Source organism: Hyla sarda, chromosome 1 (genome assembly GCF_029499605.1).
Source record: "Hyla sarda isolate aHylSar1 chromosome 1, aHylSar1.hap1, whole genome shotgun sequence".
Classification (NCBI taxonomy): domain Eukaryota; kingdom Metazoa; phylum Chordata; class Amphibia; order Anura; family Hylidae; genus Hyla; species Hyla sarda.
The window spans coordinates 6,048,555-6,071,665 of NC_079189.1; the positions used below are offsets into that span (position 1 = coordinate 6,048,555).

The 23,111-nt window shown below is 50.1% G+C and overlaps 2 protein-coding genes and 1 long non-coding RNA gene across 4 annotated transcripts in view; 1 reads left to right on the plus strand and 2 right to left on the minus strand.

Annotated features, from left to right (window-relative positions):
• The window catches only part of LOC130292057 (uncharacterized), a 15,487-nt gene extending 12,119 nt beyond the window's left edge, over window positions 1–3,368 (minus strand). The window contains exon 1 of the long non-coding RNA XR_008848077.1: window positions 3,261–3,368. This is a non-coding gene — a long non-coding RNA (uncharacterized LOC130292057). The remainder of the gene's footprint in view (window positions 1–3,260) is intronic.
• A 76-nt stretch (window positions 3,369–3,444) lies between these two features.
• MOGS (mannosyl-oligosaccharide glucosidase) lies at window positions 3,445–9,222 on the plus strand. 2 transcript variants are annotated; one of them, XM_056551509.1, is made up of 5 exons: window positions 3,445–3,539; window positions 4,733–5,069; window positions 5,151–5,368; window positions 5,500–5,684; window positions 7,048–9,222. In XM_056551509.1, exons 2-5 carry the CDS (start codon window positions 4,742–4,744, stop codon window positions 8,780–8,782), a joined length of 2,466 nt encoding a protein of 821 aa, XP_056407484.1. In that variant the 5' UTR covers window positions 3,445–3,539; window positions 4,733–4,741; the 3' UTR covers window positions 8,783–9,222. The 2 variants fall into 2 exon arrangements, with proteins under 2 accessions (XP_056407484.1, XP_056407483.1); XM_056551508.1 differs by lacking the exon at window positions 3,445–3,539 and adding an exon at window positions 3,554–3,687.
• Window positions 9,223–13,037: 3,815 nt separating this feature from the next.
• Window positions 13,038–20,198, minus strand: WBP1 (WW domain binding protein 1). Its single transcript, XM_056541551.1, has 4 exons — window positions 19,982–20,198; window positions 15,287–15,389; window positions 14,956–15,117; window positions 13,038–14,251 (listed from the first exon to the last, which is right to left on the minus strand). Exons 1-4 carry the CDS (start codon window positions 20,039–20,041, stop codon window positions 13,608–13,610), a joined length of 969 nt encoding a protein of 322 aa, XP_056397526.1. The 5' UTR covers window positions 20,042–20,198; the 3' UTR covers window positions 13,038–13,607.
• Between the last annotated feature and the right edge of the window lie 2,913 nt (window positions 20,199–23,111).

A 23,111-nucleotide genomic window follows, 5' to 3' on the forward strand; every position in this document is an offset into this window, starting at 1 on the left:
AGTCTCACTTTACTGCCCCCTCCCACATACTATCCTCTCATTATCAGTCTCACTTTACTGCCCCCTCCCACATACTATCCTCTCATTATCAGTCTCACTTTACTGCCCCTCCCACATACTATCCTCTCATTATCAGTCTCACGTTACCGCCCCCCTCCCCCACCCACATACTATCCTCTCATTATCAGTCTCACTTTACTGCCCCTCCCACATACTATCCTCTCATTATCAGTCTCACTTTACTGTCCCCCCACATACTATCCTCTCATTATCAGTCTCACTTTACTGTCCCCCCCACATACTATCCTCTCATTATCAGTCTCACTTTACTGCCCCCTCCCACATACTATCCTCTCATTATCAGTCTCACTTTACTGCCCCCTCCCACACACTATCCTCTCATTATCAGTCTCACTTTACTGCCCCCCCCCACATACTATCCTCTAATTATCAGTCTCACTTTACTGCCCCTCCACATACTATCCTCTCATTATCAGTCTCACTTTACTGCCCCTCCCACATACTATCCTCTCATTATCAGTCTCACTTTACTGCCCCCCACATACTATCTTCTCATTATCAGTCTCACTTTACTGCCCCCCCCCCCACATACTATCCTCTCATTATCAGTCTCACTTTACTGCCCCCCCCCCCACATTATCAGTCTCACTTTACTGCCCCCCCCACATACTATCCTCTCATTATCAGTCTCACTTTACTGCCCCCCCCCACATACTATCCTCTCATTATCAGTCTCACTTTACTGCCCCCCCACATACTATCCTCTCATTATCAGTCTCACTTTACTGCCCCCCCCACATACTATCCTCTCATTATCAGTCTCACTTTACTGCCCCCCCCCCCACATACTATCCTCATTATCAGTCTCACTTACTGCCCCTCCCACATACTATCTTCTCATTATCAGTCTCACTTTACTGCCCCCCCCACATACTATCCTCTCATTATCAGTCTCACTTTACTGCCCCCCCCACATACTATCCTCTCATTATCAGTCTCACTTTACTGCCCCCCCACATACTATCCTCTCATTATCAGTCTCACTTTACTGCCCCTCCCACATACTATCCTCTCATTATCAGTCTCACTTTACCGCCCCCCCCCCACATACTATCCTCTCATTATCAGTCTCACTTTACTGCCCCCCCCACATACTATCCTCTCATTATCAGTCTCACTTTACTGCCCCCCATACTATCCTCTCATTATCAGTTTCACTTTACTGCCCCCCCCCCCACATATTATACTCTCATTATCAGTTTTTTACTGCCCCCCCCCACATACTATCCTCTCATTATCAGTCTCACTTTACTGCCCCCCCACATACTATCTTCTCATTATCAGTTTCACTTTACTGCCCCCCCCCCCCCACATATTATCCTCTCATTATCAGTCTCACTTTACTGCCCCCCCACATACTATCCTCTCATTATCAGTCTCACTTTACTGCCCCCCCACATACTATCCTCTCATTATCAGTCTCACTTTACTGCCCCCTCCACATACTATCCTCTCATTATCAGTCTCACTGTACTGCCCCCCCCCACATACTATCCTCTCATTATCAGTCTCACTTTACTGCCCCCCCCCCACATACTATGTTCTCATTATCAGTCTCACTTTACTGCCCCCCCCCACATACTATCCTCTCATTATCAGTCTCACTTTACTGCCCCCCCCACATACTATCCTCTCATTATCAGTCTCACTTTACTGCCCCCTCCCACATACTATCCTCTCATTATCAGTCTCACTTTACTGCCCCCCCGACATACTATCCTCTCATTATCAGTCTCACTTTACCGCCCCCCCCACATACTATCCTCTCATTATCAGTCTCACTTTACTGCCCCCCCCCACATACTATCCTTTCATTATCAGTCTCACTTTACTGCCCCCCCACATACTATCTTCTCATTATCAGTCTCACTTTACTGCCCCCCATACTATCCTCTCATTATCAGTTTCACTTTACTGCCCCCCCCCACATATTATACTCTCATTATCAGTTTTTTACTGCCCCCCCCACATACTATCCTCTCATTATCAGTCTCACTTTACTGCCCCCCCACATATTATCTTCTCATTATCAGTTTCACTTTACTGCCCCCCCCCACATATTATCCTCTCATTATCAGTCTCACTTTACTGCCCCCCCCACATACTATCCTCTCATTATCAGTCTCACTTTACTGCCCCCCCCCACATACTATCTTCTCATTATCAGTCTCACTTTACTGCCCCCCCCACATACTATCTTCTCATTATCAGTCTCACTTTACTGTCCCCCCCCCCACATACTATCCTCTCATTATCAGTCTCACTTTACTGCCCCCCCCCACATACTATCCTCTCATTATCAGTCTCACTTTACTGCCCCCCTCCACATACTATCCTCTCATTATCAGTCTCACTTTACTGCCCCCCACATACTATCCTCTCATTATCAGTCTCACTTTACCGCCCCCCCCACATACTATCCTCTCATTATCAGTCTCACTTTACTGCCCCCCCACATACTATCCTCTCATTATCAGTTTCACTTTACTGCCCCCCCCCCCACATATTATACTCTCATTATCAGTTTTTTACTGCCCCCCCACATACTATCCTCTCATTATCAGTCTCACTTTACTGCCCCCCCCACATACTATCCTCTCATTATCAGTCTCACTTTACTGCCCCCTCCCACATACTATCCTCTCATTATCAGTCTCACTTTACTGCCCCCCCCACATACTATCCTCTCATTATCAGTCTCACTTTACTGCCCCCCCCACATACTATCCTCTCATTATCAGTCTCACTTTACTGCCCCTCCCACATACTATCCTCTCATTATCAGTCTCACTTTACTGCCCCCCCCCACATACTATCCTCTCATTATCAGTCTCACTTTACTGCCCCCTCCCACATACTATCCTCTCATTATCAGTCTCACTTTACTGCCCCTCCCACATACTATCCTCTCATTATCAGTCTCACTTTACTGCCCCCCCCACATACTATCCTCTCATTATCAGTTTTTTACTGCCCCCCCCCCCACATATTATACTCTCATTATCATTCTCACTTTACTGCCCCCTCCCACATACTATCTTCTCATTATCAGTCTCACTTTACTGCCCCACATGCTATCCTCTTATTTTACGTCACTTATCAGTCCCACTTTACTGCCAACACATAATAGCCTATTATTTTAGGTCACTTATCAGTCTCACTTTACTTCCCCCACATACTTTCCTATCATTTTACGTCACTTATCAGTCTCCTTTTACCGCCCCGGGCCCTTTGCTCGAAGCCTAGATCTGATAATAGTGATTGCGCCATCTGCAAGAGAATATGACCGAGCGGTCGCACTGCGCATGTGTATAAGTGCACAGACCCCCGCGCGGCAGAGAGCACGTTATGCAGATGACGTCATGGCGCCTCCCCCCACGCTGTCTTCCGGGTAACATCTCCACGTGTCACAAGCTTCTTCCGGCTTCCGCTAAGCCAATTAGGAAGCGCGGTGGCCGGTAAGTGACAGCTGCAGCCTGGACATCGCTCTGTGTACGGCCGGTGAGGACCGGAGAGGGATCGGCCGATGGAATATGAGCGACCGGAGCCCCGACCCCAGCTCTGCTCCTCACCGGCTCCCTGTATGGCAGTGACTGCTCCATGCCAGTAAGGACACCTGTCACCACTAAGGGTCCTGCCAGGAGGAGTAGACGGGGAACATTAACAGGGTCCTTAGAAACTGACCCATTGCAGTGATACATTATGTCTCTATAGGATGTGACCTGTCATAGTGATGGGTCATGTGACTATAGGATCTGACCTGTCGTAATAATGGGTCATGTGACTCTTTAGAATCCAACCAGTCCTGGTTATACGTCATGTGACTCTTCTGCTGTGATACGTCATGTGACTCTATAGAATATCTGACCTGTTGCTGTGATACGTCATGTGACTATAGACTCTGACCTGTCCTGGTAACACGTCGTGTGACTATAGAATCTTATCCTTTGCTGTGATCTCACATGTGATCCCTTAAAAATCTGACCCGTCATGGTGATAGGTTATGTGATTCTATAGAATCTGACCCGTCATGGTGATAGGTTATGTGATTCTATAGAATCTGACCCGTCATGGTGATAGGTCATGTGATTCTATAGAATCTGACCCGTCATGGTGATAGGTCATGTGATTCTATAGAATCTGACCCGTCATGGTGATAGGTCATGTGATTCTATAGAATCTGACCCGTCATGGTGATAGGTCATGTGATTCTATAGAATCTGACCCGTCATGGTGATAGGTCATGTGATTCTATAGAATCTGACCCGTCATGGTGATAGGTCATGTGATTCTATAGAATCTGACCCGTTTTGGTGTTAAAGGGGTATTCCGGGCAAAAACGTTGTGGTGCTTCGTCATGTGACTATAGAATGTGCTCCGTTGTGGTGCTTCGTCATGTGACTATAGAATGTGCTCCGTTGTGGTGCTTCGTCATGTGACTATAGAATGTGCTCCGTTGTGGTGCTTCGTCATGTGACTATAGAATTTGATCCGTTTCAATGATTTGTCATGTGACTCTAGAATCTGACCCATCATGGTGATATGTCATGTGACTATAGAATCGGACCTGTCATGGTGATGCTTGATCACATTTATAATCCTCCTGCTGGTAGTCCTCGTGATTCCTCATCTTTGTCTGTCATTGTGTTAGTCCTCCAGGATGACACGAGATCGGAGGCGTCATGGTGGTCCTGAGCATCGTCCTCCTCCCCCCAAGAAAGCACCATCCCCTCCTCCTACTGGCCGGGCGTGGAGCAACGTTGTGCTGGTTGCCATCTTGTCCTCTCTCATTGGGATTTGTGCCTTTGGATACAGTGGTTACGTAAAGTGGAGTCTGGCCATGAGGGTGGTGACCCTGCACCCCTCGCCCACCATCCTGACGCCCAACAGTAGCTCCCCCGCCATTTCCCCTGAATTGTTCTGGGGCTCGTACAGACCACAGGTCTACCTGGGTATGAAGACGCGGAGTCCACGATCTGTGGTCACAGGTATGGTCTACACCCTGTCGTGTTCAGAGTACCCCAGTTACCTTTCTATGGTCCCTTCTGATCCCCATCTTTATGTTTCAGGGCTGATGTGGCTCTCGCAGTCAGGATCCCCATCTCTCCGTCACACTTGTGAACAGGGCGATGGTCTGGCGCGGTACGGCTGGCTGATGCACGATGGGGTGAACTTTGGTGTACAGGAAATTAAGGACAAGGCCTTCACCTTGAGGACGGAGTTTGTGAAGAGACCTGGAGGAAGCCATGGAGGAGACTGGAGCTGGAGGATCATGGGGACCCCAGATGTGAGGAAATCATTAGTGCCGCCTGGTGATACGTGGGGTGACGGGGCATATGTGGAAGGGTCTGGGGTGATATAGAACTTCTCATACAATGTTTAGTAGTGGCTGACCACCACCCTTCCTCATCCTCTCAGGATCCGTCTTCCTCATCACAGCTGGTATCCATCATGTTCTATGTGGCCACAGATGGTCAGGGCTCACTGACCCCTCGTATGGATGGCAGAGATCACCTGGACTCGGTAACAGGAACATCGGAGGAACTTGGGAGGTTTACCATCCGATTTCCCAAACCAGAAGGAGGCAGTGGTGGACATATAAGGTAAATAGTCTCAAACTCTAACGTAATCATTTAGAGGAGCTGACTGCTCTCCTGTATCAATAGACTCATGTGGAGGAGGTGACTGCCCTCCTTTATTTATAGGGTCATGTGGAGGAGATGACTGGTCTCCTGTATCTATAGGGTCATGTAGAGGAGGTGACTGCTCCCCTGTATCTATAGGGTCATGTAGAGGAGGTGACTGCTCCCCTGTATCTATAGGGTCATGTAGAGGAGGTGACTGCTCTCCTGTATCAATAGGCTCATGTGGAGGAGGTGACTGCCCTCCTTTATTTATAGGGTCATGTGGAGGAGATGACTGGTCTCCTTTATTTATAGGGTCATGTAGAGGAGATGACTGGTCTCCTGTATCTATAGGGTCATGTAGAGGAGGTGACTGCTCTCCTTTATTTATAGGGTCGTGTGGAGGAGGTGACTAGTCTCCTGTATCTATAGGGTCATGTAGAGGAGGTGACTGCCCTCCTTTATTTATAGGGTCATGTGGAGGAGATGACTGGTCTCCTTTATTTATAGGGTCATGTAGAGGAGATGACTGGTCTCCTGTATCTATAGGGTCATGTAGAGGAGGTGACTGCTCTCCTTTATTTATAGGGTCGTGTGGAGGAGGTGACTAGTCTCCTGTATCTATAGGCTCATGTGGAGGAGGTGACTGCCCTCCTTTATTTATAGGGTCATGTGGAGGAGATGACTGGTCTCCTTTATTTATAGGGTCATGTAGAGGAGATGACTGGTCTCCTGTATCTATAGGGTCATGTAGAGGAGGTGACTGCTCTCCTTTATTTATAGGGTCGTGTGGAGGAGGTGACTAGTCTCCTGTATCTATAGGGTCATGTAGAGGAGGTGATTGCTCCCCTGTATCTATAGGGTCATGTAGAGGAGGTGATTGCTCCCCTGTGTGTATAGGGTCATGTAGAGGAGGTGACTGCTCCCCTGTATGTATAGGGTCATGTAGAGGAGGTGACTGCTCCCCTGTATGTATAGGGTCATGGAGAGGAGGTGATTGCTCCCCTGTATGTATAGGGTCATGTGGAGGAGGTGACTGCTCCCCTGTATGTATAGGGTCATGTGGAGGAGGTGACTGCTCCCCTGTATGTATAAGGTCATGGAGAGGAGGTGACTGCTCCCCTGTATGTATAGGGTCATGGAGAGGAGGTGATTGCTCCCCTGTATGTATAGGGTCATGGAGAGGAGGTGATTGCTCCCCTGTATGTATAGGGTCATGGAGAGGAGGTGATTGCTCCCCTGTATGTATAGGGTCATGTGGAGGAGGTGACTGCTCCCTTGTATGTAGGTTATTTAGAGGTTGTGTCTGCTCCCGGGATGACACACTCTTGTCTCTTCACAGCTATAACCACCTGGTAACCTCTTGCCCTGGACTTCACCACATCACAGATGTAGTGCGGAGTAGTATGAGGGACCGCTTTAACCACCCCGCAGCCGGTAGCAGTGGCAAGCGACGTTACTTCGGCCTCGATACCTATCATCCCCCATCCCAACCTGGCTCGGACCACTCGCACGTCATATTTCACCAGGTCACCATGTATCTTCCTGGTCAGATTGAGATCCTGTTTGAGTCGGACAGCTTCACGCAGCGGCCGGGACCACTTTCTGGCGCTGCTTTCACTGCTGAGTTGGAGACGCACAAGAAAAATATGGAGGAACGTTTCCGGGAAAAGTTCCATCTGGAGGAGAAAGGCTTCATACTGGAGCAGGTGTCCTTCGCTCAAGCTGCTTTGTCGAACATGCTGGGGGGTATGGGCTATTTCTATGGCAGCTCCTTAGTCCGGTCGCGGTACAATCTAGAACCAGTCTCTTATCCTCCAGCCCCTCTGTATACTGCTGTCCCGTCCCGTTCATTCTTTCCCAGAGGCTTCCTGTGGGACGAGGGTTTCCATTTGTTACTTGTTGCTCGCTGGAACCCCACATTGGCCTGGCAATCCCTGGCGCACTGGCTGGACTTGATGAACGCAGACGGTTGGATTCCTCGTGAGCAGATTCTGGGACCTGAGGCTCGCAGTAAAGTGCCGGCTGAGTTTATAGTTCAATGGGATGAGAATGCCAACCCTCCCACTTTGTTCCTGACCCTACGGCAGCTGCTGGCATCTGGGACAGTGTCACCACAGGGGCTGCAGTTTCTTCGCAGAGCCTTCCCCCGTTTACAGACCTGGTACGACTGGTTCAATGGCACTCAGGCTGGGTCTCTCCCATATACTTACCGCTGGCGTGGAAGGGACCGGGACACATTGCGTTTCCTGAACCCCAAGACTCTGACATCTGGCTTGGATGACTATCCTCGAGCATCGCACCCATCTGATGATGAACGTCATGTGGACCTGCGGTGCTGGATGGCTTTGGCATCTGAAGTCATGGCCACCATTAGTAAGTTACTTGGAGAGGACGGACAGCGGTATAAGGAGTCTCACATGGCGCTGACAGACAACACTTTATTGGACAAGCTCCATTGGTCTGAGAGGCTTGGAGCATATGCGGATTATGGTAACCACACACAGAACGTAGCGCTGGAATGGGAGCGACCTCGGCTGGTTCCTGGACAAGATCCCCGCAGTGTCCCACCCCCAAGATTAATCAGAGTTGTGAGAAAACCCCCAAAATTGCAGTTTGTGAGTGCCCTTGGATATGTCTCCTTGTTCCCCTTCGTTCTACAGGTATTATCTCCAGACTCCCCCAAGCTGGGGCGCCTAATGGATCACGTGAGAGATGCAGACAGGTTGTGGACTCCGTATGGTATTCGATCTCTGTCGAAGAGCAGTCCTTTGTTTATGCAGCGTAACACAGAGCATGACCCCCCATACTGGAGGGGCCCTATATGGATTAATCTTAACTATCTTTTGGTCAGAGCCTTGCACAGGTACAGTCAGATGGATGGACCATATCGAGAGCGCGCAGTAGGCTTGTACCGGGAGCTCCGCATCAACCTTATCTCCAATCTGTACAGGCAGTACAAAGAGAGTGGCTTCTTGTGGGAACAGTATAATGACCAGACAGGTCGAGGACAAGGCTCTCACCCATTTACAGGCTGGACTTCACTGATTGTGCTGGTGATGGCTGAGGAATATTGAAGAAAAACAATTGATGTGAGGCCCTGTGCACAGAGCCACCAGTATCGGAGAAGTCTTCTCGAAGGAGCAGTGCTCCCTTCATGTACCATGATGCTTGACATGTGGCATCTCTGAATCATTTAGATTCCATTGGTGCCCTATAGCGTCTCTGGAATAGAGCCATGTGCATGAGGCCTTACTGGGGGAGGGAGTGGGGGCAGGCATAGGTGCAGCCGTCTTGGGTTGTGGAAATAAAGCCAGAAGAACTAGGAGGAGATGGATCTTGTTCATACTGTGATCATGTGTATCAGATGGGAGTTGAGGGATCTGGTTCCTACTGTGATCATGTGTCCCAGATGGGAGTTGAGGGATCTGGTTTATATTGTGATTAGAGATGAGCGAACTTACAGTAAATTCGATTAGTCACGAACTTCTCGGCTCGGCAGTTGATGACTTTTCCTGCATGAATTAGTTCAGCTTTCAGGTGCTCTGATGGGCTGGAAAAGGTGGATACAGTCCTAGGAGACTCTTTCCTAGTAATGTATCCACCTTTTCCAGCCCACCGGAGCACCCGAAGGCTGCACTAATTTACGCAGGATAAGTCATCAACTGCCGAGCCGAGAAGTTCGTGACGAATCGAATTTACTGTAAGTTCGCTCATCTCTAATTGTTATCACATGTACCAGAAGGGAGTAGATCAGTGTTTCTCTAGCCCGGTTGTCAAGTACCCCCAACAGGTCATGTTTTCAGGATTTCCTTAGTCTTTCACAGGTGATATAATTGTGGTGATGCCTGATGCACTGACCATAATTCTATCACCTGTGAAAGACTAAGGAAATCCTAAAAACATGACCTGTTGGGGGGACTTGAGGACCACACTGGAGAAGATTGATCTGGTTCATACTGTGATCTTGTGTAGCAGATTGGGGTTGAGGGATCTGGTTCATACTGTGGTCATGTTCTCACAACTCTTGTGATCACTCAGCACTGATGCAGTATCACCCGTGTCTTGCTGGTTCAGGCACAATCTTTGCTATGTACATCTCTTATTAAAGACCCCCTGTTCACTCACCTGTCTATTTTATTTATTTTATCGTTTTACCTATATATATGTGAGGGGCGAGAACTGATGCAGATGAAAATTGCAGCAGACTATAGAGACTGACTCATTGTATCACTGATGTATACCATCCATTAACTGAACATGGGCCTTGCTGGCCAAGCTGTGAGGTCTCCATATATAGACACCTCGCTGATGTTCACCAGTGCTGCTCCTGACCTGCTTTTAGCTGTGTTAAAGCAGCAACCTATCACAGCACTTTTAGTAATACGTTACATGGACTGCTTAGAAAGGCACAGTCTCTGCTCTTTTCTCCAGGGGATTTCAGTGTCTCACCCACTGCATCCCAGTAGTGCAAACACAGGTAAGAAACAAGATTGATGTTGTTGGCCTTAATTCTAAGCATCATGTCTGGAGGGAACCATCACCTACCCAATACCATCCCTACAGTGATCATGGTGGGGGCAGCATCATGTCTGGGGTATATCAAGCATTGCCCATCACCTACCCAATACCATCCCTACAGTGATCATGGTGGGGGCAGTATCACCTGGAGGCACCCTGGTTGGGAAACACTGGCCTGGACACATCCAACACCTCTGGCATGGAGAACTTGATCCAAATCTTCTTCCCAACATCAGACCTGACCTCACAAATGCAGAAAACCTTCCAACCTTGTGGGATTGGTTGATCAAAAAGCTAATCGGTGTGCTCATGAGGGGTTCAAATACAGTCATGGCCGTAAATGTTGGCACCCCTGAAATTTTCAAGAAAATGAAGTATTTCTTCACAGAAAAGGATTGCAGTAACACAGGTTTTGCTATACACATGTTTATTCCCTTTCTGTGTATTAGAACTAAACCAAAAAAGGGAGGGGAATAAAAAAATTGAACATGATGTCACCAAACTCCAAAAATGGGCTGGACAAAATTATTGGCACCCTTAACTTAATATTTGGTTGCACACCCTTTGGAAAAATAACTGAAATCAGTCACTTCCTATAACCATCAATAAGCTTCTTACACCTCTCAGCCGGAATGTTGGACCACTCTTCCTTTGCAAACTGCTCCACGTCTCTCTTATTGGAAGGCGCCTTTTCCCTAACAGCAATTTTAAGATCTCTCCACAGGTGATCAATGGGATTTAGATGTGGACTCATTGCTGCCATTTCAGAACTCTCCAGCACTTTGTTGCCTCCATTTCTGGGAGCTTTTTGATGTATGTTTGGGGTGATTGGGGGAAGATTTATCAAAACCCGTCCAGAGGAAAAATTGCCCAGTTGCCCATAGCAACCAATCAGCTCGCTTCTTTCATTTCTAACAAGACCTCTGCAAAATGAAAGAAGCAAGCTGATTGGTTGCTATTGGCAACTTTTCTTCTGGACAGGTTTTGATAAATCTCTCCCATTGTCCTGCTGAAAGACCAAAGATCTCGGACACAAACCCAGCTTTCTGACACTGGGCTGTACAGTGCGACCCAAAATCCATTGGTAATCCTCAGATTTCATGATGTCTTGTACACATTCAAGGCACCCAGTGCCAGAGGCAGCAGAACAACCCAACATCATTGACCACCATATTTCACTGTAGGTACTATGGCTGACATTTATCATTGTCTTTAGACTGTTTTTTGTGTCTACAAAAGGTGCAAGCAGGGTTTATTTGCGCCTTTTGGTTTACACATTTCTGCTGATTTTGAGTTGCAATCCACTGATTTTGGCAATACACATGATATAGAAGGGTTTTATGAACTGCGCCTTTTTGTGAAAAGGCGCAAAGCCACTGAAAAGCTTCTAAAACTACACCAGCCCAGAGTTAGCTTAGCTTTTTAGTGTATGTGAAGAGATAAATTTCAGACAATGTGACCTGCACAAAATGTATCAAATGCCCAGTGACCATTTAATAGATTTGGCGCTCCTACACATTACAGCGCACAAAAGAGGTGTAGAAAAATGCTTCACTTACACCAACAATGATAAATACCATCCTGTGTTCTTTTCTTTGTAGGCCTCATTCCGTTTTCGGTAAACAGTAGAATGATTTGCTTTACCAAAAAGCTCTATCTTAGTCTCATCTGTCCACAAGACGTTTTCCCAGAAGGATTTTGACTTACTTAAGATCATTTTGGAAAAATGTAGTCTTTTATGTCTGTGTCAGCAGTGGGGTCCTCCTGGGTCTCCTGCCATATCTTTCATTTCAATGTCGACAGTTCACACTGACACTGATGCTTCCTGAGCCTACAGGACAGCTTGAATATCTTTGGAACTTGTTTGGGGCTGCTTATCCACCATCCAGACTATCCTGCATTGACACCTTTCATAAATTTTTCTCTTCTGTTCACGTCCAGGGAGATTAGAAACAGTGCCATGGGTAGCAAACTTCTTAATAAAGTTGCACAATGTGGACAAAGGCAAATCTAGATCTCTGGAGATGGACTTGTAACCTTGAGATTGTTGATATTTTTCCACAATTTTGGTTCTCAAGTCCTCAGACAGTTCTCTTCTCCATGCTTAGTGTGGCACACACAGACACACAATGCAAAGACTAAGTGAACTTCTCTCCTTATCTGCTTTCAGGTATGATTTTTATATTGCCAACACCTGTTACTTACCCCCAGGTGAGTTTAAAGGAGCATCACACGCTTGAAACAATCTTATTTTTCCACAATTTTGAAAGGGTGCCAATAATTTTGTCCAGACCATTTTTGGAGTTTGGTGACATTATGTCCAATTTGCTTTTTTTTTTCCTCCCTTCTTTGGTTTAGTTCCAATACACATAAAGGGAATAAACATGTGAATAGCAAAACCTGTGTTACTGCAATCCTTTTCTGTGAGAAATACTTTTTTTTCTTGAAAAATTTCAGGGGTGCCAACACTTACGCCCATGACTATAGGTCCTATATGTACTAAAAAGTATCACTTGTAAAGCTCAGCCCTGGACAGTCACAACCGCGAACCCTTGAGATGATGCTCCCACCAACAGCAAAGCTTTTTACTTTGTGCAGTAGAGAACACTGTAGGATTTATCACCTGATACCAGGTTTGACGCCATCCTATCATTGCCAGGGTTCAGGGTACTGCAGGACCCACTGTCCAGTCAAAACCGTGACCATAACATAGAACCAAAGCTCCTTTGGTCCCAGCATCACTGAACAGGTAATAGTCCTTTAAGACATGTGGACCAGGTTAGATTCCTGCACAATCCCATGGAGACGTCATACTTGTAAACAGCTTTTATTTGGTAGTAACGCACACTCCATCGTATACAATAGTATATGTATATATAGAACCCCCCCTCACACACACACACGCACGCACGCACACTGCTCGGTAAGTGTAGACTTCACCATTACTGGCCATATGAAGAACGGACTAGGATGGATCTACAAAAAAGCTCATGGCAGTGTGGGGACCATCACTTGCCCATACATCAGATTTAATAAGGTCATTCACCAGTGAAGGACACTGAGGGGGCAAATGGTCAGCAAAAGTCCCCATGAGCCCTGTAGAGCCGGCCCCGCAGCATCAAATAACCGTCCAATGCAACCCGACCACGGTCAGGGTATACAGCACAGCTACACGTATTTGTCTGCTGCTCCACCCCCCCCCCTCGTTAGACTTGCTAATTACTCTGTCCTACCTGTGATTACATAAGCTATGATATAGCACCCCCCACCCACCCATTAGTTGGTCTGTGTACATTCCCCTTGGCTGGTCCAGATAATTCAGTGGCACTCCCAATACTTCGGCTGGGTTTCAGCAGACAACTGTGGTTCCTCAGTGGGTTCCTACACGGGCTGGATGGGGGAGTTTGGTTCAGTGTCACTCTTCTCTACAGGAGACTCTGTGGATTTATTCCTCTGAGCACAGGCTGGATCATCGTGCAGGGGCCCACTGTCTTCTCCATCTTCTTCCTCCCCCCTCACCTGACAGAGGCATACCTCAATCCCTGAGTCCCCGGTCAGTCTCCTCTGCCGATAAGGTTCTTCTTCAGCCTCCTCATCCTCTTCCTCAATGTCCCAGCATTGGTGAGAATCAAAGAAGTCCACATAGGAAGAGAAGGCAGTCTGCTTGTGAAAGGGGCGCTCACGGCCACAGGCCCCCTGCTCTTCTTCCTCTTCCTCCTCCTCCTCGGGGGTCTGATCCCAGCTCCTGCCATCGCTGACCGCACTGCCCAGGCTGGTGTCGGTCTCATCTGTCACCTGGACGGAGAAGGAGCTGCTGCCGGATAACATGCAGCCAGACGTACACGAGCAGCTGCTGGAATGATCGGAGCTGGGGGAGAAGGACGGGGGGTCTGATGGAGGGAGTGGGGGTGGAGAAGAAGATGGGAGCCCCAGCTGGGTGAGGACAGAGCTGTATGGAGGAGGAGGGGTGGTGGGCCGATAAGCCACTTCCTCATAGGCTGGAAGCTTAAAAGATGACAACACCCCTGAGGAAGACACCAAACAATGGACATGTGATCACATACAAGAGCAACAATACTTCTCTACAACACTGGATCCCCAGACCCACAGTATTATGCTTCAAAATACTGGATCACCAATACTATACACCCCTGCTCTACAATACCGGATCTCCCGAGCCACAATTCTGCTCTACAATCCTGGATCACCAATGCCAAAATACTACTGTACAATACTAGACCCAGACCCCCTCAGAGTCACAATACTGCTCCACAACACCGTATCCCCAGAGCCACAATACAGGATCACCAATGCAACAATACTGCTCCACAACACCAGATCCCTTGAAGCAACAATACTACTCTACAATACTAGACCCCCTTAGCCACAATACTGCTCTACAACACCAAGTCCCCACAGAAACAATACTGCTCTACAACCCTTGGATCCCCAGAGCAACAATACTTCTCTACATCGGATCCCCAGTCACAATAGTACTCTACAATACTGGATCCCGGAAGCACCAACATTACTCTCCAATACTAGACCCCCCTGAGCCAGAATACTGCTTAACCCCAGACCCCCAGAGTCCCAATACTACTCTACAACACCAGATGCCCAGAGGAACGATCTTGCTCTACTACTGTAGAGACATAAAACATCCCAGGGGTAACTACACAGTAACACTCCCAAACCTTTCTGTAACATATTCCATATTGCCAATACTTACTAAGGTCCAGCATGGATGGCGGGTAGTGGCAGGCACGTTGGTAGGCAATGAGGTTGATCTCCCGTTGCCTCTGCTGATGCTGCAGGCGCAGCTTGGCGCGACGATGGCGATAGGCGCAGCAGCAACTCAGCAGGATCAGAACAGTCCAGAGGAGCCAGAACCCTGCAGAGGGGACAAGCATGCATGTTAGAGGTCCCACACATGATGGGGGATGTAGTAGTAACAAGCAGGCATGATAGAGGCCCCACACATGATGGGGGATGTAGTAGTAACAATCAGGCAATGCTCAATAATACAATGGTGCTCAGGGTAGAATAACAGTAATACTTACACCACAGCTCGTAGTAGTAGGTGCAGCATCCGCTCTCCCCACAGCAGTGTCCGCTCTCACACACATAGGGCTTATTGTTCACACCAGGACAGTGTTCCTGAGCCTGCAGAAAAGAAAGGAGGGTTACAGAGTGACCACAACACCACCCACTAACACAGGAGGGTTACCAGTGACCACAACACCACCCACTAACACAGGAGGGTTACCAGTGACCACAACACCACCCACTAACACAGGAGGGTTACCAGTGACCACAACACCACCCACTAACAAAGGAGGGTTACCAGTGACCACAACACCACCCACTAACACAGGAGGGTTACAGAGTGACCACAACACCACCCACTAACACAGGAGGGTTACCAGTGACCACAACACCACCCACTAACACAGGAGGGTTACAGAGTGACCACAACACCACCCACTAACACAGGAGAGTTACCAGTGACCACAACACCACCCACTAACACAGGAGAGTTACCAGTGACCACAACACCACCCACTAACACAGGAGGGTTACCAGTGACCACAACACCACCCACTAACACAGGAGGGTTACCAGTGACCACAACACCACCCACTAACAAAGGAGGGTTACCAGTGACCACAACACCACCCACTAACACAGGAGGGTTACAGAGTGACCACAACACCACCCACTAACACAGGAGGGTTACCAGTGACCACAACACCACCCACTAACACAGGAGGGTTACCAGTGACCACAACACCACCCACTAACACAGGAGAGTTACCAGTGACCACAACACCACCCACTAACACAGGAGAGTTACCAGTGACCACAACACCACCCACTAACACAGGAGGGTTACCAGTGACCACAACACCACCCACTAACACAGGAGGGTTACCAGTGACCACAACACCACCCACTAACACAGGAGGGTTACCAGTGACCACAACACCACCCACTAACACAGGAGGGTTACCAGTGACCACAACACTGTCCCGTAATACAGGAGGGTTACCAGTGACCACAACACCACCCACTAACACAGGAGGGTTACCAGTGACCACAACACCACCCACTAACACAGGAGGGTTACCAGTGACCACAACACCACCCACTAACACAGGAGGGTTACCAGTGACCACAACACCACCCACTAACACAGGAGGGTTACCAGTGACCACAACACCACCCACTAACACAGGAGGGTTACCAGTGACCACAACACCACCCACTAACACAGGAGGGTTACCAGTGACCACAACACCACCCACTAACACAGGAGGGTTACCAGTGACCACAACACCACCCACTAACACAGGAGGGTTACCAGTGACCACAACACTGTCCCTTAATACAGGAGGGTTACCAGTGACCACAACACTGTCCCTTAATACAGGAGGGTTACCAGTGACCACAACACCGCCCCCTAAGACAGGAGGGTTAACAGTGACCACCACAGTGACACCGCCCCCTAGAGTGTGTCGGCATGTGGACGCTCACTGCAGGGTATACATAAAATCAAGTAGATATATGCAGATGTCTGCCACCCACTCCATGAGAACGTAAAGTACATGTCATTCTTCAGAGCCCCCCAATCCTCCCCTCCACACAGCCTCCTACTGAACAGAGCCCCCCAGTCCTCCACTCCACACCGCCTCCTCCTGACCAGAGCCCCCCAATCCTCCACTCCACACAGCCTCCTCCTGACCAGAGCCCCCCAGTCCTCCACTCCACACCGCCTCCTCCTGACCAGAGCCTTCCAATCCTCCACTCCACACAGCCTCCTCCTGACCAGAGCCCCCCAGTCCTCCACTCCACACCGCCTCCTCCTGACCAGAGCCCCCCAATCCTCCACTCCACACAGCCTCCTCCTGACCAGAGCCCCCCAGTCCTCCACTCCACACCGCCTCCTCCTGACCAGAGCCTTCCAATCCTCCACACCGCCTCCTCCTGACCAGAGCCCCCCAATCCTCCACTCCACACCGCCTCCTCCTGACCAGAGCCCCCCAATCCTCCACTCCACACCGCCTCCTCCTGACCAGAGCCCCCCAATCCTCCACTCCACACAGCCTCTTCCTGACCAGAGCCCCCCCCAATCCTCCACTCCACACAGCCTCCTCCTGACCAGAGCCCCCCAATCCAACACTACACACAGCCTCCTCTCGACCAGTGCCTCCCATTCCTCCACTTTCCACAACCTCCTCCCAAACCAGTCTCCCCCAATCCTCCACTTTTCACAGCCTCCTCTGGACAAGAGCCCCCCTTCCCCCAGGCCAGTGACCCCATTACTCCATTCCCCACAGCCTCCTCCCAACCCATTCCTTCACTCCTTACAGCCTCCTTCCAATCAGTGCCCCCCAATTCTCCGCTCCTTACAACCTACTCCTGGCATGCGCCCGATTCTCCTCACATCTACCTGTGACCAGTGTCGTCTAATGACTAGTCCCCATATACTCCAACATCCTCCGGACCCCAGCACCCACATCCATTTTAGCTATGTCTATGCCAGTTTTGTGGCCCTCGCAGACCCCCAGGCTGGGTGCCCCCTTTTCTTACCCTGACACTTGGTAATACAGGAGGCAGTAGGTGATCTGATGGCCACATGTGTCTGTCACATATGGTGTCCATCCCTCAATGCATTCCCCTGCTGTGTCACCGATAAAACCTCCCAACCCCATTGTGTACAGTAAACAAAGAATAACAATGTGCAAGAAGAAGACCGGAGCAGAACCAGACGGGGTCACCTCAGAGCGGAACCACCAGGAGCCTCACACCTCCAGGAATCCTACAGAAGAGGAGCAAGACGGGACGTATCCAGACCCCAACATCACCCAAAGGGGGTCCGGGCACTCACTACGTAGAGGCCCTTGGGGTTCCAGAGTCTGTATACCCCCTCAGCTCTGGGGGGGGGGGGGCCCCGGGCTCTGTATACCCTCAGCTCTCGGGGGGCCCCGGGCTCTGTATACCCTCAGCTCTCGGGGGGGCCCCGGGCTCTGTATACCCTCAGCTCTCGGGGGGGCCCCGGGCTCTGTATACCCTCAGCTCTCGGGGGGGCCCCGGGCTCTGTATACCCTCAGCTCTCGGGGGGGGCCCCGGGCTCTGTATACCCTCAGCTCTCGGGGGGGCCCCGGGCTCTGTATACCCTCAGCTCTCGGGGGGGCCCCGGGCTCTGTATACCCTCAGCTCTCGGGGGGGCCCCGGGCTCTGTATACCCTCAGCTCTCGGGGGGGCCCCGGGCTCTGTATACCCTCAGCTCTCGGGGGGGCCCCGGGCTCTGTATACACTCAGCTCTCGGGGGGGCCCCGGGCTCTGTATACACTCAGCTCTCGGGGGGGCCCCGGGCTCTGTATACACTCAGCTCTCGGGGGGGCCCCGGGCTCTGTATACACTCAGCTCTCGGGGGGGCCCCGGGCTCTGTATACACTCAGCTCTCGGGGGGGCCCCGGGCTCTGTATACACTCAGCTCTCGGGGGGCCCCGGGCTCTGTATACCCTCAGCTCTCGGGGGGCCCCGGGCTCTGTATACCCTCAGCTCTCGGGGGGCCCCGGGCTCTGTATACCCTCAGCTCTCGGGGGGCCCCGGGCTCTGTATACCCTCAGCTCTCGGGGGGCCCCGGGCTCTGTATACACTCAGCTCTCGGGGGGGCCCCGGGCTCTGTATACACTCAGCTCTCGGGGGGGCCCCGGGCTCTGTATACACTCAGCTCTCGGGGGGGCCCCGGGCTCTGTATACACTCAGCTCTCGGGGGGGCCCCGGGCTCTGTATACACTCAGCTCTCGGGGGGGGCCCCGGGCTCTGTATACACTCAGCTCTCGGGGGGGCCCCGGGCTCTGTATACACTCAGCTCTCGGGGGGCCCCGGGCTCTGTATACACTCAGCTCTCGGGGGGCCCCGGGCTCTGTATACACTCAGCTCTCGGGGGGCCCCGGGCTCTGTATACACTCAGCTCTCGGGGGGCCCCGGGCTCTGTATACACTCAGCTCTCGGGGGGGCCCCGGGCTCTGTATACACTCAGCTCTCGGGGGGGCCCCGGGCTCTGTATACACTCAGCTCTCGGGGGGCCCCGGGCTCTGTATACACTCAGCTCTCGGGGGGCCCCGGGCTCTGTATACACTCAGCTCTCGGGGGGCCCCGGGCTCTGTATACACTCAGCTCTCGGGGGGCCCCGGGCTCTGTATACACTCAGCTCTCGGGGGGCCCCGGGCTCTGTATACACTCAGCTCTCGGGGGGCCCCGGGCTCTGTATACACTCAGCTCTCGGGGGGGCCCCGGGCTCTGTATACACTCAGCTCTCGGGGGGGCCCCGGGCTCTGTATACACTCAGCTCTCGGGGGGCCCCGGGCTCTGTATACACTCAGCTCTCGGGGGGCCCCGGGCTCTGTATACACTCAGCTCTCGGGGGGCCCCGGGCTCTGTATACACTCAGCTCTCGGGGGGCCCCGGGCTCTGTATACACTCAGCTCTCGGGGGGCCCCGGGCTCTGTATACACTCAGCTCTCGGGGGGCCCCGGGCTCTGTATACACTCAGCTCTCGGGGGGCCCCGGGCTCTGTATACACTCAGCTCTCGGGGGGCCCCGGGCTCTGTATACACTCAGCTCTCGGGGGCCCCGGGCTCTGTATACACTCAGCTCTCGGGGGGCCCCGGGCTCTGTATAAACTCAGCTCTCGGGGTCACCCCCAGTCCCGTACGATCCATCACTGACGCAGGTCACGTGCTCACCGGGTGTCCCGGGCTGTCCCTCCTCTCCCATAGACCGGCGCTGGTCCCGGCCGTCTCCATGGTGTCACAACCGCCGGTCTTGCCTCCTCTCCCCTGCCCGGGACCCCGGCTCCATAGCCGCCATCTTATTCCACCCGGCGGCTGCTCGCATAGCAACAGCTCTGACCCCTCCCACTCCAAGACGTCGTCCAATCAGCGCCCGCAGACACAGGAAAAGCTCAACCATTGGCTGCCTGACGTCACCAACTGTTAAAGACCTTTGCAGGAAGTGAGCGGGGAAATGAATGCCACGCTCGGTGATTGACATGCCATTCGTCCAATGAGTATACAGCTTCTGCCACATCCGGTGTCACTGACGTGCGGGCGTTGAATGAGGGATGAGTGACGGTCATCTACACCAATAGGAGAAAGCGAGTGAATCTGAGCAGCAATTGGCTTAGAGCGGATCGGGGGCGGGCTTATCTCAAGCAATATATATTGTCAGGCACGAAATCCTTCAGGCCTGAACACTGGGGGCGTTTCCGCCAGGCTTTGACTTTGTTCAGACGGCTGTAATGTAGTTACGTTTTAGTGTCCGTTTTATGATTTCAATCCTGGACTGTGGTGACTCAAGTGGACGTTGTTATAACATATTGTGCTATTTTGGTCCTTGTGGATCTAAAACGAAGTCGAAAACACATGGCGCGTTACCTTTGTACCGACACCTTTTATTTTACCATATAATATACGAAGAAACTTTTTATATGTTGTACATCTCGGCAAAACAATAATTTTTCTAATATACCTCTTTAACCCCTTAAGGACGCAGGGTTTTTCCGTTTTTGTACTTTCGTTTTTTCCTCCTTAGTTTTAAAAATCATAACCCTTTCAATTTTGCTCCTAAAAATCCATATTATGGCTTATTTTTTGCGCCACCAATTCTACTTTGCAGCGACATCAGTCATTTTACCCAAAAATCTACGGCGAAACCCAAAAAAAATCATTGTGTGACAAAATTGAAGAAAAAAACACCATTTTGTAAGTTTTTGGGGCTTCTGTTTCTACGCAGTGCATATTTCGGTAAAAATGACACCTTATCATTATTCTGTAGGTCCATACGGTTAAAATGATCCCCTCCTTATATAGGTTTGATTTTGTCGTACTTCTGGAGAAAATCATAACTGCAGGAAAATGTATATGTTTAAAATTGTCATTTCCTGACCCCTATAACTTTTTTATTTTTACGTGTACGGGTCGGTATGAGGGCTCATTTTTTGTGCCGTGATCTGAAGTTTTTAGCGGTACCATTTTTGTATTGATCGGACTTTTTGATCACTTTTTATTCATTTTTTCATTATCTAAAAAGTAACCAATAATACGCTATTTTGGACTTTTTAATTTTTTAGCGTGTACGCCATTGACCGTGCAGTTTAATTAACAATATATTTTTATAGTTCGGACATTTAGGCACGCGGCGATACCACATATGTTTATTTTTATTATGTTGACATATTTTTTATATGGAATTTGGGAAAAGGGTGTGATTTAAACTTTTAATAAGGAAGGGGTTAATGTGTGTTTTTAAACTTTTTTACACTTTTAGGAGGAATCATTTGATTCCTCATACAGGTCAATATGGTTCCATAGAACCACATTGATCTGTGTGCTCTGCACTCGATTGATGAAGCCTGGCCCTGCCAGGCTTTATGATTCAGAGCACTGGAGCTGCCGCAACATGAGAGGTAAGCCCTTCGGCTACTTCAGAAGTGGATCGCTCCCCCGCGATCGCGCTGCGGGGGGGTGGCGGGGGGTATGGGGCGGGGCGATCCGGCCCCAGCCATAGGAATCAGCTGGGGGCCGGTTCGTCCTTCGTCGGCAACCGGTTAAAACATGTTCACATTTTATTAAAGAAAACTGCCTTTAACCCCTTAAAGGGGTACTCCGCTGCTCAACGTTTGGAACAAACTGTTCCGAGCGCTGGAGGCGGCGCCAGGAGCTTCCACCCACTGAATGAAAGTCTATGGGAGGGGGCGTGAAAGCCTCTGCAGCGCTATGAAAGAAAAGTATCCTATCAGCAGCGCATCAGGCCAGCCAGCTTCCCTGCCAGATGCGCTGCTGTTAGAATACTTTTCATTCATAGCGCTGCGGAGGCATATGATTATAGAAGCGCAGTGGGGGCCAGACATATAGCATTATCTGGCCCCCACAGTGCTTCTATGTACATATGCCACCGCAGCGCTATGAAAGTCAAGTATTCTTTCAGCAGCGCATCAAGCCAGCTGGCTCCCCGGCCCAATTAGCTGCTAATAGAATACTTTTCATTCATAGCGCTGCCAGGGGCTTATGATAGCGCTGCGGGGGGAAAATATATATACACATGCGCTGTAGAGGGCATATGATTGCACTGCAGGGGTCAATACCTATATAAATGCACTGCGGGGGGGGGGGGGAAACATACATCCCCCCCCCTCAGTGATCCTATATATCTTTCCCCACTGCAGTGCGCTAATTTAAAAACCCCGCCGGGAGCCCCTAATGGCTCCTCAGTATTGGCCACTCAGGGCTCCCAGCGGGGAATTTAAAAATGAAAGTAAAAGTACACTGTACATCACTGGGAGGAGCATGCCACCCGCTCCCCTGCTTAATAACTTCTGATCGGATCTCAGAAGTGAGACCTGGTGCGATCAATCCTTCAGCCCCTGTACTACTGCCCCCAAGATGGAGCAGACCCTGTTCTATGATGGGGGGAGTAGTACAAGCACTAATGTAGTCTCATTTACAGAGACAGACGGCTGTGTGAATGCAGCCTTTCAACATGTTACATTGTACAACTTTTTAAAATTCTTTTTGACCCATATATCTTAATCTTTTCTGTGTGTTTGCTTCTCACTTTCCTATCTTTAATTGGATGTTTGTGTAATCATCTTGGCAATACTGCCTGTTAGGGCAGGATACATTTCCTGTGACAGATTTAAACCCGTGCACATGAAACAAACAGAGCAAAAAGAAAAACACTCCACATTAAACACTCGGGTTCTAGCAAATCTGGGCCATTGTCTTTGGTGGTAGAGTACAGGCAATCTCCAATAATTAGTGTCTGAATATACAGTATAAAACCAGAAAGGAAAGGGTTACAGAGCAGGGCTGCCAG

Bases quoted from the DNA above. Each gene is read 5' to 3' on its own strand.
- MOGS (XM_056551508.1), top strand. The intron at 5,070-5,150 runs GTATGGTCTACA...TTTATGTTTCAG, and splicing joins TCCACGATCTGTGGTCACAG to GGCTGATGTGGCTCTCGCAG. The intron at 5,685-7,047 runs GTAAATAGTCTC...GTCTCTTCACAG, and splicing joins GGCAGTGGTGGACATATAAG to CTATAACCACCTGGTAACCT.
- WBP1 (XM_056541551.1), bottom strand. From the start codon at position 20,041: ATGGAGACGGCCGGGACCAGCGCCGGTCTATGGGAGAGGAGGGACAGC. The intron at 15,390-19,981 runs GTGAGCACGTGA...TCTTTTCTGCAG, and splicing joins GGGACAGCCCGGGACACCCG to GCTCAGGAACACTGTCCTGG. The intron at 14,252-14,955 runs GTAAGTATTGGC...TGTCTTCCTCAG, and splicing joins GCCATCCATGCTGGACCTTA to GGGTGTTGTCATCTTTTAAG.